This window comes from Leptinotarsa decemlineata, unplaced genomic scaffold (assembly GCF_025532065.1).
Source record: "Leptinotarsa decemlineata unplaced genomic scaffold, Ldec_3_MD MMD2_tig00078422_RagTag_RagTag, whole genome shotgun sequence".
NCBI classification, from domain to species: Eukaryota; Metazoa; Arthropoda; class Insecta; order Coleoptera; family Chrysomelidae; genus Leptinotarsa; species Leptinotarsa decemlineata.
In genome coordinates, this window is record NW_027412747.1 from 4,674,226 (window position 1) to 4,690,991 (window position 16,766).

The following is a 16,766-nucleotide window of genomic DNA, read 5'->3' on the forward strand; positions in this document are numbered from 1 at the left end:
AAAGACTGTCATTAAATTTCATTTTATTTTATTTTTCTACTGTTTTGAAAGTGTTCTTTATTTATTTATTCATTCATATTCTCTTTGTCAAGCATCATGTTAATGGCCATATATTTTCTACTGTTTTGGAAGTGTTCTTTATTTATTTATTCATTTATTTTCTCTTTATCAAACATTATATTGATGGCCATAAATATTTTCGTTCCTCTGATTCAATAGTTTGTTTGACCTACCCGATTAATAGTCACAATGAACACCCTGGACTTATCTATTGATTCCCTAGAGGCAGCCACCTATGCACTCGCAGACGCCGTCTTAGGTGCGATACAAGAGTCTGATAGTCAGCCAGAATCATCCGCTGTATCCCTGAAAACAACTGTTTCGCTCTCGAAGACGTATCATAACCTCGTGTTCCATACGCTCCAACTCTGGGTCAAGCAGCCTTCTCCACCAATATTTCGTTGAACATCCGAAGGAAAATCCGTTTGACGATAGATTATGAACGGCCGAACATTTACAACAAGCTGCGAGGGAGAATCAACTTGCGCCACCCAAACCGTTGCTGGCCTACCAACCGGTAGACAAGGAATTATGTTGGCGATGTGGCCTACCAAAGCACAGCCGGAGTAACCAAAAAGTTCCGGTACTCTTCTTTTCCCGCTGTGGGTTTAAAGACGTCCTGTCCCGGGACTGTTTGTGCGACAACCCACCGCTATATCCAACCAAACGTTTACGTTTCGATACAACCAGGAACAGTGCCCCTTGTACGCGATGCCTGTGTCCTTACTCGAGGTAGCACATATCATGTCCCGATTGTGGATGTCAACGTCCATTTCACCACAATCAACACCGACGATAGGATGGCCCCGGAAAATGTAAATTTTGTTCAATTATCAGTATCTGGGTGAAGTATATAGCAGTTGTTGTTTTGTTTTCATTATCTATTCCGTTACAAGTGTAACAGGCGTACTTACCCCTCTAATAAAGGGTTCGGCCGTTGAAAGGGTTGGGCACCTGATCGGTTACCTTTTTTTCTCATTCTAAGAAGATATTTTGTTTATTGATTCAAGCCGTGTAAATATATTCAACTAAAAAAAAGTTAGTTGACATATTTTTTCCCGAAGTGGAAAGGGTGCGTAACGAAGTTACAAATTCTTTCGGTGGTACGTCAGGTAGAAGCAGCTTTCATCATTTTGTGTTCATATTATTGACCCCATGAATACCTTCCTCTACTGTCACCGCTCCCAAACTGGGTAGAAGTGCCACTCTATCGCGATAGGAAACTGTACTGTGCCAGATCGCCGATGCGATTTGAAAATCATACGTTATTTGGTAATACACCGTACCACCGATGGAAGGCATAACTCGTCCATCACCGGATCCCACGTATAACATTATTTCAAATACTCTCGAGAGTATCTACCAAGGCAGTTGAGTTCAGTTCGGTTCCAGTTCAGTTCGAGTTTGACTTCCAGCTTGGTTCATCATCTTGAATGCTCGCTAGAAATCCGTTAATGAAGGCAAATAATAATCCGATCAATCACCGTGGAGTACAGGAAGAAAAGGGTGAGATAAAAGGTAGTGGTTCTCAGTTTGTATGGTATTTCGACAATTAATTGACCGTTTCATTTTATATAAAAGGCCGTGTGAAGAACACCCTTCATATAACATCATACCGAGTGGACAATTATATTCTATGAGTGGTCATTGACTATTTTATTTTGAAGAAGAAGGCCGTTTGCTGAATACCCTTCATACTGATATTGATGAATTGAGGTATTCCGAATACCGTTGTGACTATTTCCGTGAACTGATTTCATATCACTTGGGCCGTGTGATGAACACCCCACATTCTTCTTTAATTATTATATGTTTCATACCGTTGTTAGAATTTGTCGAGTGCGTGTGCCAAACACCCCTTATGTTGATACCACCGTTTATTACTACTTATTATCTGTTTTGAACTGAGAATCACGAATCCTCATATTAGAGCTTTCAATGAGCTTAGAACTTGTACTTGCGCACCGTTTACTGTAGTCTTCTAATCGTCTGTCCCCTAGTCAATGCTTGGCATAATGAATGCGTAACCTTTTCCCGCTGTTGCGGGAAAAGTAGTAATAGTAGTAAAAGTAGTAATAGATTGTTTTTTTTAATATTACTAATGATAGATATACCGGGTGTCCCAGAGCTTTTAGGCCAGCAGATATCTCAGTCACCTGCAGAAAAAAATTGAAAAAAAATATGTATATCATAGAAGACCACCAGCACTTTCATGTAGCAGAGCAAAATCCACCCCCTCGCGAGCAACCCCTGCGAAACCACCCCTAACTTTTGTTTTTCAAATGGCAACCCCATGTTGTTTGTCGTTCAACTGACAGCTCTTGTTATTTCTCAACCAACGATATATCATAATTGTTCGAGAAAATTGAATACGTTAGTGGGTACTATTAACTGGACTGATCGAATTGTTCTGCATTGTAGACACCAGAAAAAGTGGACGCTACGCAGAAAAAGAGGCGATAAAATGTTAGAACTTTTTGTGCTTCCTTTCATTCCTCTGATATCTGGATGACACATTGCCATCAGTCGTGATATTGTTGTTGTATATCAAAATGCCTTTTACCTTCACTCCCAACGAATACGTTGATATGCTTTTGATTTTTGGTGAATGCCGAAAGAATAAACGTGCTGCGGAGAGGCTGTATGGGCAGCGCTTTCCTGATCGTCGACAACCAGGTCGTAATACGTTTTCGTATGTAGAAAATACCATGCGAACGGGATCATTTCCAGGAAAAACAGATCAAGTACATCCTACTTCCGTGCGAACTGAGGAAAATTGCATAAATGTGTTGGCCTACGCCGAAGCACATCCTCATATTTCGGTTCGTGCATTGGCGGTAGAGATTGGGATCAGTAAGTCATCTGTGCAAAGAATTTTCAAACAGTACAACTATCATCCCTTCAAAATTCATTTACACCAAGGACTCAGACCTACCGATTTCGAAAGATGAACGGCATTCATTGCTCACATTCAAGTTTTAGTCCATGACAATCCAAACATCCTCAATCAAATCTTGTGGAGTGACGAATCCCGCTTCCATAATAATGGTAATGTTAATCGACATAACATGCACTATTGGTCACAGGACAACCCTCACTGGATTAGAGAAACCAATTTCCAAACAATGTGGGGTGTGAACGTGTGGTGTGGTTTACATAATGGACGACTCATCGGGCCCCATTTTTTCCAAGACACTTTGACGGGCCACCGATATTTACATTTCTTGGAAAATTGTTTACCTGCCCTCCTGGAAGATATTCCACTTGAAGAACGACAACAAATGTGGTGGCAACAACATGGTGCTCCTGCACATAACCATAATGTAGTTACTACATTCCTCAATGATACTTTTCGAGACCGTTGGATTGGAAATAGTGGACCTGTGCGATGGCCTGCACGTTCTCCAGATCTCACGCCACTGGACTTTTTCCTGTGGGGATATCTGAAACGAGTTGCCTTCGAAACACAACCAATGAATATTGACGATTTAACCCAAAAAATTTTAGAGGCTTGTCATACCGTTACTCCGGAAATGATTAGGGCTTCCTGTACTCGCGCGCTGATTCGGCGACTTGAAGCATGTGTGGCAAGTGCTGGCCAACATTTTGAACATTTTCTGTAGTATCATGTATCAAAATACAGATGACCTTAAACATTAATATTTCATTTGTGTTTTTATTTTCTATGATTCTGCATGTCATTCTACCTACTATGATACATCATTGACCGAGAAATGAAAAAGACTGTAAGTTGAACCAAAACAAACATGGGCGTGCCATTTGAAAAACAAAAGTTAGGGGTGGTTTCTTGGGGGTTGTTTACCAGGGGGTGGATTTTGCTATGCTGCATGAAAGTGCTTGTGTTCTCCTATGATACATATTTTTGTTTTAATTTTTGTTCTGCAGGTAACTGAGATATCTGCTGGCCTAAAAGCTCTGGGGCACCCGTTATAACCCATATTAATTTTTTGAAATAAATTTGTTTACGTTTGATTCATTTGTTTCATTTTACTTCTAACTAAAAGCAGCAGGTACCCATGATTCGAACCATAGTGGCCCCTGGTGTATTACCACGCTGAAAGCTGGCGCCCGAGGCAACCCGTGAGCTGAACTCGGCGTCAAAATGACCCGTAACGCATGAAGAGCGTTACACCGTTGAGGAACAGTCGCAAAATCTCAGCAGACACAGTAGCTCTAGCAATAAAACAACGATCAGAGATGGTCGACCCGCCACTGACTATAATTTCCGATGAATGCTTGGAGAATTGTATAGGCAAAATTTCTATTTTTCATTGGCTCGAATAATCCAACCACTGTTTTATAGAATGAGGTTTCGTGTCATCAAGATCAAAATTTAAAGAATGCTGGACTTCTTTGTTCATGAATTCATCCCTTTCGAAATTCTTTCGTACGTAATGGGGTTTTAGGGATGCCTAATCCGAGTTTGAGAATCACTTTAATTTATTTTGACTCCCAATATACTCTACAAGAACTTCTTCGAGAACATTGTGTTTAACGATTCAAATATCTTCAGAATGTCATTGTAAACAACATATCACAAAAAGTTCGTATGCCTTGTCTTTATACTATTTGAAATATGGCAGAAAAGCTAAACGGAAGATAACCTTCATCTAGTAATTCTCGAACGGTTAGGATCTTTGATCACACAATACGTTTTCAGGATGAACTATTGAGTTTGTCTTCTATTCCATTTCGGCAGATTCTTTTTCGATTTGACCATGTTCATGTTTTGAGTTGTCGAAGGTTGGAACCCAGAAAAGAAGAAAAAAATTGACAGATCCATATAAAAATATGTTTTTCAAGGAGTATGTTGGAAAGTATCATACAAAATTACGAATTTGTGCACCAAAGCAGTAAACTATGAAGACTGAACTGTACGATTTATCATTTTCTGTACAATTGCCATGGGTTCAAAATGTCATTCAGAGCAGATCAGTAGCAGAAATATACTTACAGTACCCAGTGTTTGATAGCCAATAAACTGACCATACTCTTATTTTTCTGGTGACCAATGGCTTGATGAACACGTTCGTTGTACTTGTCTTGTAACAATGCTTCAGTGGGGGACTTTGAATCATATTCTGTCACTGAAATTGAAAATGGTGAAATATGAGAAAATTAGATCAGATGAAACATTTTGAAACATTTTTGATGAAAAATTCATTAGTCGTGTTTGTACTGATAATCTCAATAATCTTTCACAAACACTTGTGCAACTAATGACCAGCTTATCTCTCAAAACTTGAACTCTTTTTGAGCTTATTGATACCTCAATTCACTTTTTCGTCAATATCCTCAGATTTTCTCCGAATAACAAGGGATCTCAATGTATGATTTGTTTTAAAAGTTGTACCAATACCACATAAACGATGGAACAGTGACACAAACAGTGACACACAATTTAACATCAATGTGATACAAACTGCGGATGGAATGGGATGGGGATGGGGATGGGGATGGGGATGGGGATTTGGTGATACTAAGCTCTTTAAAGTTATTTATACTCTGGATACCAGAGTACAATTTCAATCTTTTTGTTCCTCCTTTATTATAAGCATGTTATAAATAAACAAATATCTTACCATTGAATATGAAGTTTTCTCAGGAATTTATTTGAAAAAGCCTTCAAACACTTTTAGAAGAGTAAATATTATACGTTTATTAAAATATTTAGGTCTGCTGGTACGCCAATATTTCTCAAAAAGTCAAGTGGAACGCAAGTGCAAAAAGGTTGGGAACTCCTGCTCTGGAACTTCAACCAATTACAGTGTTCAAAAAGGAAATGTGGAAGAACATTTCTGTAATTTTTCATTTCTGTAATCTCGCATGAAGTTTCATTTCTCTCAAAATAATATGTATTTTTCAAAGCTCTAATTCAGATATCAATGTTTATGGGTTATTTTGAATAAAAGGTAAAATCACAAAAATGCTTCATTCCCTTCAAGATTGAGTTTTTTCAAACCTCAGACTTCTAGTATAATTGAAGTTGATTGTGAAGTGAAAACGATTATTTTCAATGTGGTAATTAGGAGGTGATTTTCACATTTTCTGTCGCTGACTTTATCTGCTACATTTTTTTGGTCATAACTTCCTTACATTTGATGCTAGGAACTTCGAGAGAAGTGAAGTTTTTTCAAAGACTCCAAAAAAGGTTTCACGAGTTTGTTTAAAAAAATATTTTGGCGAATAAGAACCAACCTCCAATCAGCTATCATATTCGTTTATATTTGGCCTACAGACACTATATTCCAACCACTATTTTTGTTGTTGCATGAGATCAATTTCTATTCAGAGTGATTTTTTTAATGCAATACTAATACTTTGAGTTATTCGCATGGAACTGCTTGAAAATATGATTTTATCGGTTGATACATTAGCATTATCGCGAATTAGTCAAAAAGAAGCGACTTTCAGAGAAATCCCCATCAAGTTGATGTTTTTGAAATTGGAAAATCTGCTTTTTCCCGGACTCATTTTGAATATGTAACACTTTCTCACTTTCGAGTAAAGGTGGCATCCACCACTCGTAATGTTGAAGCAAACCCTTGATACAATATTAGTTCATTGAAATTTTACATTTTTTAGGTCTTAGCGTTTGGCCTTAGACTTAGGAGTTTGGATTATTATCCTAATTTCACCAAACTTTTCCAGTGCCAGGCTTCAGGATCACAGTGTTTGTCAAACCACGACTGAACCTGGTGATAAACTCGGAGACTATGGAAACGGGCTGCATCTTGCGTTGGAGGGAGCGATGATTAGTTGAATGTATTTTGGGTTACTATCTTTGCGAATCTTTCTGTCTAGGAAATCATCTTCATTTCCACCATATGACGATTGAAAAAAAAATTAACCACCGACTGTGTGCAGAGATGGCTCGACTTTTTCACTGAGAAATAATGCTCTTCCGCTAGCTAACTCAGAATGTTTCTGTGAAATTCTGATAAATTTGAGTTTGCCTATGTTTATAAGCTGCTGATGTGTCGCATCCTGAAAAAGCATAGAGAAACAGCAAATTCTCTGCAATGACGTAGCCATATATAAAACCTGAAAATTGGAGCTGGAAAAAGCATGCAAAAATTTGGATACCACTTCAAAGTCACCAAGCATCCCTCGAACTTCTGAAATTAATTTTCTGCAGATACAAGGAAAACTGTGGAAATATGTGTGATTGCGAAAAGTATGCCTCAAATGATCTGTAGTGTTGTTCTGGTGAATACTGCAATAATATCATGGAAATATCAAAATTATTTAAAGAAAATCATTTCGAAGACAAATTACTCATCACAGTGACTCATCAAAGAAAATTGAAAAACAATAGCTGAAAAAAAACTTTCTGAATATATGATTATGCTCAATATTTTCTAGCCTAGAAATTGTCTGTTGATTAGATACCACGTAAAAAAAAGCGACTCAGGACTCTACCTCATAGGTGGTGGGGAAAAAAGTCGATAACAATTGATATCAACATAGGAGTATTCTTACGAGTATTTTTAAGAACCCGGTCGACTTCGGAGCACTGTATAACTCAGACAAATCAATGCAATTTAACGAATTTGTAACGGAAATTATTTGTTGAAGAACCAGTTATAAGATTGCCCTAATCATGTTTCATTGTAAAAAAAAGAAAAAAGTTATAACGCCCAAACAAAAATTTGTTTAAAAATTTTCTGTTGTTTTTGTTTATATTTTTTTTTATTTTTAAAATTTGATGTCTACTATTTTGTTTTTCTGTCTACTATTTTATCATTTATTTTTGAATTTTTTGTATAACTTCCAAATATCCTTCCTTAACTAGGTTAAGTTGAAAAACAGCTAAAGCTGAACTTCGCCTTTCATCATTATTTTTGTTTTTGTATATTATTATGTTGATGAATAAAGCCGATTATTATCATTATCATTGAAAATAAACTTGTAGATGATTTGATTCACTACAAATGATATATCATGAAATTTTTTTTCCGGGTGCTAGTCTACGAGATACGGAGTAAAAACCCTTTTTTTCCAAGGTAGCGGCTGGGACATGAGGGTTGTGACTCCATAAACTTGAACTCGAGCTTATACTAACCCCTCTAACCACCAAAAAATAAAATTGCCTCCTCTGAAATACGCAACCCTAAATGTACCTTTTCAATGAACTCTATCGCCGTGTTTCATATGAAACTATCTCGATATCAACTAATGGTATACTAATCCTTCCTGACTATAATCTTCATCCAATGAAAATCTTACCCAGTTCTTTTGTTATTCCTGTTGATTTTTTTCTGGGACAGCGATATGTTGCAATTGCAGGAAAGTTGAGTAAAGAGAACGCTCCAAGCATAATTCCAACATTTCTGAACTCCATATGCTCAATAGTATAGGCTATTACTATCGGAAATATTATTGTCCCAATGCATATGACGGTCTGGGATATACCCATGATCAAATTGTGTTTTTTATCAAAGTAGTCGTTTAGAATTGTGAATGATACAGTTACGAGTAGTCCAAACCCAAAACCTGAAAACAGAAAAAGTATTGAAGGATTGAAATGTGATTGATATTTGTTTATTAATATTCATTTATTTATTTATTTGATCAATACAAACTTATTAGTTTTATTACGTGGTGTGTTATTATCAGAATTATGGATAATGTAAATGTAACTTGAAAATTATATGTTTTATTTACATAAATACTATCAGAACTGATAGGTTACAGATTCAGGTAGATTCATTTTCACAAAGAAATATTCAGTATATTATTTAGTATTGTGTTATCAAGTTTGGAATGTGGTGAAGACCAATGGATATCTGTCATTTCATTAAATTCATTAACTAACATAAACATGGTTTCGAGAGGTGCTCTAGTTGTAGGTATTGACATGAAATAATGAACATGGTAGTATGTCGAGTAAGGCGCGAAAGAATATGAAACGAAATCAAGCCTAGGACTTCAGGGAAATTAATACGATTATTGATTATTTCATATATGAATATAAGGAATGACAAATTGCGTCTTGAATTCGTTTCTTAATCGGGATGTTCGTATTGAATTGTAATCAGGCCTTTTATGATATTTTTTGAAGTGATGATAGCGAAGAAATTTGTTTTGATCCTTTTGGATTTGTTTCAAAGTAGTTTCGTATTCTCCTGTCCAAGTTATTGAAGCAAACTCCAGTTTAATATATTAGAGTATTTCGATTGTTTATTACTGGAGTTTTTTCCAACACCAAATCGTTATTTTCAACACCTCGACACGTGTTTCGATCACCAAGTTATCATCTTCAAAGAGGAAGATTAAAACTAGAAATTAATGCGAGCTAACCCTATTTATGCTATATAGGTAACCCATACAGGTAAACCATCTAGGGGTACCATCCATACAAGTATACCAAACTGAATTAATTTTACAATTTTGCCTCATCTATTATTTTACAATATATGTTTATAAAATCGTGATCGAAACACGTGTCGAAGTGTTAAAAATAACGATTTGGTGTTGGGAAAAACTCCAGTAATATTCATTACTACACCAAAGGTTCCAAACAGTGCATCATAAGTATTTTGATTGTATTTATATCATTAGATTCCCGCGTTTGTCTCATTGAATAACCCAACAAACGATTTGCAGCTTTCCTCCACAACATTATATGTTTTGTGAATGAAAAAGTACTATTATAAGTAACACCTAAGTTGTTCACCTTCATCCATGTGACACTCAAATTTGATTGTATCTTTCAAACGAGATATTATAAACGTATAACATTTTTTTATATTGACTACAATTCACACTGTTAATGTCATTTTGTATTGATACGCAGTCTCTAACAGCTTGAATACGTTTAAATATTTTGAGATCATCTGCAAAGAGCAGACAATGTGAATAATGTCTACTATATAAAATGATTTGAAATCCCTGAAACAACTAAAAAAGAAGAATTAAAAATGAGTAGCTGAAAATAATAATTATATTAACCAAAATAAACCTGAAATGAAATAATAGTGAAATAAAATACAAGTAACAATAGAACATTTGAATAAATAAAAATAAAGAAATGAAAAAAGAAAGAAAATAAAAATAAAAAAGTGAAGAGATTCCAAGTCACGTTAGTTCACGACGTTTCGATTGTTAGTATCTACAATCGTCTTTGGGTGATGACTGGTCTGATTCCTCCGAAAGATGACTATTTATAGGTCGTTCGAGTACTTTCACTTATCCCCGCTTTCCATTTTCCTCTTCACTGGTTCCGTGGGCGATGACCGTTTTAGCGGGAGTTGGCCATTTTTCGCTTGATGATGGGTTTCCATATGTTACGTATTTCTACGCTGGCTAGGCTGAATACTGGCTGAATTTTCTCCTAAGCCAATGTTCCTCTCTGTGCAAGATCTCAGCTTGGGACCACTCGATGTTGTGTTGATGGGTCCAAACATGGTCTGCTATTCCTGATTTGCTGATTTCCCCTCGCTGTGTGTGTTTCTTGTGCTCGGCAATGCAAACATTCAATGGCCTCTTAGTTTCACCAATATAGGATTTTCCGCACTCACAGGGTATCCGGTAAATGCAATTCTTGGAATCGCAGTCCGCGTTTGGTGGCCTGGTTTTCGTGAGGCTGCTACGGATAGTGTTACCGGATCTGATGCAGGTTCTGATGTTGTACTTGGAACCAATTCTTCTTATCCTCTCTGTAGGGAAGTGCAAACCCTTTCGCTTTCGCTTTGGAGTAGCCATGTGGCTACTCCAAAGCGATAGTAGAAAAGACTTTGGCTAGAAGACAGCAGGAGCCTCTCAAGGAACAGAAGCCGTCACAACCAGGGTTTGCACTTCCCTACATCAGAGGATTATCGGAGAGGAAAAGAAGAATTGGTTCCAAGTACAACATCAGAACCTGCTTCAGATCCGGTAACACTATCCGTAGCAGCCTCACGAAAACCAGGCCACCAAACGCGGACTGCGATTCCAAGAATTGCATTTACCGGATACCCTGTGAGTGCGGAAAATCCTATATTGGTGAAACTAAGAGGCCATTGAATGTTCACATTTCCGAGCACAAGAAACACACACAGCGAGGGGAAACCAGCAAATCAGGAATAGCAGACCATGTTTGGACCCATCAACACATAATCGAGTGATCCCAAGCTGAGATCTTGCACAGAAATGAACATTGGTTCAGGAGAAAATTCAAGGAAGCCGCATACATGTTGTCCAACAACGTATTCAGCCGAGCCAGCGTAGAAATAGGCAACATATGGCAATCCATCATCAAGCGAAAAATGGCCATCACCCGCCAAAACAGTCATCGCCCACTGAACCAGTGAAGCGGAAAATGGAAAGCGGGGATAAGTGAAAATACTCGAACGACCTGTAAAGAGTCATTTCTCGGAGGAATCAGTCCAGTCATCACCCGAAGACGATTGTAGATACTAACAATCGAAACGTCGTGAACTAACGTGACTTGGAATCTCTTCACTTTTTTATTTTTATTTTCTCTCTTTTTTCATTTCTTTATTTTTATTTATTTAATTGTTCTATTTTTACTTGTATTTTATTTCACAATTATTTCATTTCAGGTTTATTTTGGTTGATATAATCATTATTTTCAGCTACTCATTTTTAATTCTTCTTTTTTAGTTGTTTCAGGGATTTCAAATCATTTTATGTAGTAGACAATGGAAGTCCGAACTAGTGAAATTCATCATGAAACATTGTCAATCACCTTCAAACAGAAGAGGTCCTAGATTCGATCCCTGAGGAACACCGGTATTGGCATGGAGCTTTCTCGAAGTAGTTTCGTTATATTTAACAATGAATAAATATTGTTTGAAAAACTGAAGAACACGCTTTTAAAGAACATCGAACTAAAAAGTTAAAAATATTTTTATTCCAATTAGCTTAAAACAATAACGAACGAAAAATACTAGTATTATTGTTAAAAAAGCGACGGGCGCTTGATAGACAAAAAACATGGCACGAAGCGCCCACGCTTTTTTCACAATAATACTAATATTTTCCGTTCGTTATTGTTTTAAGCTTATTTAAAAAAAAATAACTTTTCAGTTCGATGTTCTTTAGAAGAAAAGCAATGCAAATAAAACGTCCGGTATCATGCCTTAGCCACCGTATTCACCAGAATTGCGACTTTTTTCTGTTTCCAACTTCGAATAGACCCATGAAGGGACGGCGTTTTTGCAACGACTGAGATAATAGGAATCAAATCGCTGAAAGAGATCAAGGAAAAACCAAGAAGTGCTTTTCAGAAATGCTTCGAGGATTGGAAAAACCGCTGGCACAATTGTATTAGATCTGAGGTGGACTATTTGGAAGGATAAAAATTAAAAATTGATGATTAAATGAATATTTTTTGAGACAGCGTATAAATAATGTAGGTGGAAGTGAAAATGAACATTTCAGATATTTCTCCCAACCATCCTTTGTGGCAGACTCAACAGATATAAATGAATAATCAATTCATGAAGGTAACAAGTTATCATAAATAAACCAGTTATATTATGGAAATGACTGATGAAATTACTAGAATATTTTGAAGTAACTCTGCTGGAATTTTTTTGCATATAATTGACACTTCACTTAATGTTTTTATTCATTTAAATTCCAAGTGATGAAAAACATGGACATGAAGAAGCACCAGTTTTTGTTGACACGGAGACCCAAACCCAGGAAACATGTAAAAAAAGTTCATTGCTAAATAACATGAATCACATATGTACACAGACAATCCCAACTGACATTGCAACGTTGACAAATCTCTCGAATCTGCGGGTGAACACTGAAATTTACAATAAAAAAAATGTGAACCATCGAGAAGGAACGTATAAGAGAAAGGAGGAAAAGCTAAAATGAAAACAAAAAACAAGATAGAGGGGAGGAATCTGAGAAAAAATACCAAAAACAAATAAAAACGGGATACGACTGATAATATACTTTCAGTCGAAAAGGGAACTTTGAAACTGTATGTACAATCGAATATCCTTACGGATTCATCATACAGGAAAAAACGATCGAAGGAAAGAAAAAACAAAATAGTTAATGAAACTTTGATGGAAACTAACTCAGCCACTGAACTTTCGAGGACATCTGAGCCAAATGTTACTGATGCTTTTAGGAGCAGAGCCACGGAAATATCAAATTCTGAACGAGAATACAAAATATTCTCAATTATCAAATCTAATGCAGAGCTTACGCACCTCACAGAGGGATGTTATGAAAATACATTCGACTATGACAAGCAAGATCATATAATTGGAATGTTCAACACAAACAATATTACTAACTCAAAATTACTGAAACAAGCAATGAGGAATTTGCCGCCTATAAGCCGCACTACTAATGTCATTATTGTCACAGAAATCAATAATCACATGATTATCATCAACAATATGAAACATAACATTGAAAGGTTCAGAAAAAAGCTGAGAAATATATCCAATGCCCAAAGGCAGCAAATTCAAAATTGCTGCCTTGGCTGCTAAATAACTACTGATTTAATATTATTGTATTGAAATCAATCAAACGAATGAATGAAACAATGATTCCTAGGCAGTTTTCTCGTGAAAAAAGTATATATTAATACTCGAGATGGAATGAATCATCCATCTAAAAAATTGAAGAACTATAATGTGAAAAATATTTCTCTTAATATATTTCATCAAAATGTGCAATGTATAGGAAACAAATGTCTCAGGATAGAGGATGCATTTCCAAATGTTAGCGAATGTATCGGTTCGGTTCGAACACGTGAGCAATGTGGTCTACTTTGAATACGAATTAAAGTGGTGTTAGGCCTGTGCAAAATTACAAAATTGCCATAGTGTTACGGTCAGAGAAACACTTGATGAGATGATATATTGTTATCTGGAAATTTTGTAGTGAGCAAAGTGTACTTGAGTTGCAACGGTTCCAGAGACTTTTTTTGGCCGTGAGTAGTTAGGCTTATATTCGCATATCTTGCTGATAAGTGCCAATCGGCGCACGCAAATGTCTGTATACCATTAGACATCCGCAAACTATCGACTCGAATAAATATAGTTCAGTTGTTTTATCGCTGCTGAGGGAGATTGGTGATTAAAACGATTGCCACTCAATTTTTACGTAGAGAAAATGGGAAAACAAGATTTCCCTGTTAGTTTGAATGATCTTTATACTTTGATAAAAGAATCCTCTCAACGTAAGGATCAGTCACACTCGGAGCTTAAAAACGAACTAAAAACTGTCAAAGAGGACATTGCAAAACAGTTAAGTGGTTTGCGAGTACAAAATGAAGAACTAATCAAAGAGAACCAGACATTACGTCAACAGTTGAATAACATCAAAAGAAAACAAAAGAAATATAATTTGATTATATATGGCTTACGAGGCGACGAATCTGAGACATCAGAGAAGATCTTGAGTACCTATATTCAACAATACGCTGGGAATTTGTTGTGAAGAACGGGATTTTCGAGATATATACAGAATTGGGAACAGCTCTGACGATAATCCTCGACCAGTTGTGGTATTATTGAATTATTCTTTGAAAATTAATATAATCAACAATGCTAACAAACTTAAAAATTCTGGGATATATGTAGCACATGATTACACAGCCGACGATTATAAAGAAAGAAAATTCTTACGTGAACAACTCAAATTTGCACGTCTTCAAGACCCTGCTGCAACAATAAAAAAGAATGTCCTCTACTTCAAAGGTGTCTCGTATCATATCAGTGATTTGAAGACAAATCCTTTGCAAGCAGTTTCGTCTCAGGCGACCACTGGAAAGGATAAAGAAAAACGGTCGTCAAGTAGAACAAAAAAGTGATGATTTTTTAAAATGTTTCAATGTATATAAATCCTTTTCTTTTATTACTAACTACATTGTTTCTAATATTGCATCTATTACAGTAAATTCAAATTGTAGTTCTTTTTTTCCTTAAAATGGAACTTAAGGTGTGCCATTTTAACATCAGGTCATTGGTAGCACATTTTAATCATTTTGTGGATATTATTTGCTCTAATGAATATGATATAATTACATTAAATGAAACTTGGCTCAATGCCAATTGTAATAATTTTGATATCTCGATTCCTGATTATAATCTAGTTAGGCGAGACAGGGGTGGGGACATTAGGGGGGGAGGGTTGGCAATCTACCTAAAGAAGTCTCTTAAATTTTCTAAATTACATAATAATGGTAGTATTGAAGATTTGTGGCTGAAAAATCTTAATATTGCCGTTGGATGTATTTATAAACAGCCCCGTTTAAACTTGAACAATTTTCTGATTGAATTTGAAAACAGTTTAATTTCGGTTTTACCTCAATTTGATAATGTTATATGTATGGGCGATTTTAATGTGGACTTGTTGAAATGCAATAGCAGTGCAACCAATTCTTTAAATGAATTGATATCCAGCACCGGCTTAAAACAGCTAGTAAATTTACCCACAAGGGTTAATCTTAATACCTCATCCCTTCTTGATCTCATCATTGTCTCAGATCAAATTCAAGTGACTAACTGTGGTTCAAGACATGTTCCACACATTTCAGATCACGATTTGGTGTATGCAGCTTTGAAGTTGGGCAATGATAGTGATGATTTGAGATCAATACCATGGTGCACTATCTATAATGTCGAATTATTCGATGAGAAAGTTCCTTTTTTTAATGAAAATTTGAATACGCTACTTGATTTGCATGCTCCATATAAAACTTTTCGGTTAAGAAAGAAAAAGCACAAACCGTGGATTACTGACATTGTTAAGTTAATGATGAGAGAAAGAGACAAAAAACTGAAAAAATTCAAAAGAACAGGAAATCTCGGTGACTTCGAAGACTATAAAAACTTGAGAAACTTCACTAATAAATCGATAGATAGGAAAAAAAGGCGTATTTACAGTTTCATATCTCTAGAAATGAAAATAATACTTAGGACATTCTCAGAAAACTCAACATATATAGTAAAAAGAAAGTATCATATATCCCAGACTATCTTGCTAATGTAAATGATATTAATGATTTTTTCTATGATTCTATTCCTCAACCCTGCTCAGCTCCTGATTTTGAACAGTACTATAATGATCGTCGACCCGTTGTAAATGAAAATTTGAATTTTGGGCGGATGAATGATAATGATATTTATATGCACCTGACCACAATTGAAACGAAAGCTGTTGGTGCTGATGGCCTCTCTGTAGATTTCATATTGTGGTGTTGCCCTTTCATACTTGAGTTTATTTCACATATTCTGAATTTTTGTATTGAACATTCAGTATATCCTAGTCAATGGAAAATAGCACATGTAGTGCCTTTAGCGAAGACGGATGTGGTGAATGAGTTGAACAATTTGAGGCCGATTAGTATTTTGCCAGTCATCACCAAAATATTAGAAAGGGGTATTAAGAACCAATTGGTAGAGTACCTACATGATAAGGATATTCTACCGGACATGCAGTCTGGATTTGGGAAGGGACATAGCTGTGCTACTGCACTTTTGAATGTGACCGATCGTATATTACGTAATACTGATTCTGGTATGATTACAGTTCTGGTATTATTAGACTATTCGAAAGCTTTTGACTCTCTCAACCATAATGCCCTGAAATATATTCTAGGCTATATTGGACTATCTCAAAAATCTGTAATTTTTTTTGATAATTATCTAAGTAATAGGGGACAAAGGGTTATGTTGAATAATAAAATCTCTACAGTGGAA

The 16,766-nt window shown here is 36.0% G+C and overlaps 1 protein-coding gene across 3 annotated transcripts in view; it reads right to left on the reverse strand.

Moving 5' to 3' along the window:
* The window catches only part of LOC111511680 (monocarboxylate transporter 14), a 63,454-nt gene that overhangs the window by 24,778 nt on the left and 21,910 nt on the right, over nt 1–16,766 (reverse strand). For all 3 annotated transcript variants that reach the window (XM_074186118.1, XM_074186119.1, XM_074186117.1), the window contains exons 4-5: nt 8,311–8,577; nt 5,036–5,168 (exon numbers count right to left, since the gene is read on the reverse strand). In XM_074186118.1, coding sequence (XP_074042219.1) covers nt 5,036–5,168; nt 8,311–8,577 — 400 coding nt within the window. The remainder of the gene's footprint in view (nt 1–5,035; nt 5,169–8,310; nt 8,578–16,766) is intronic.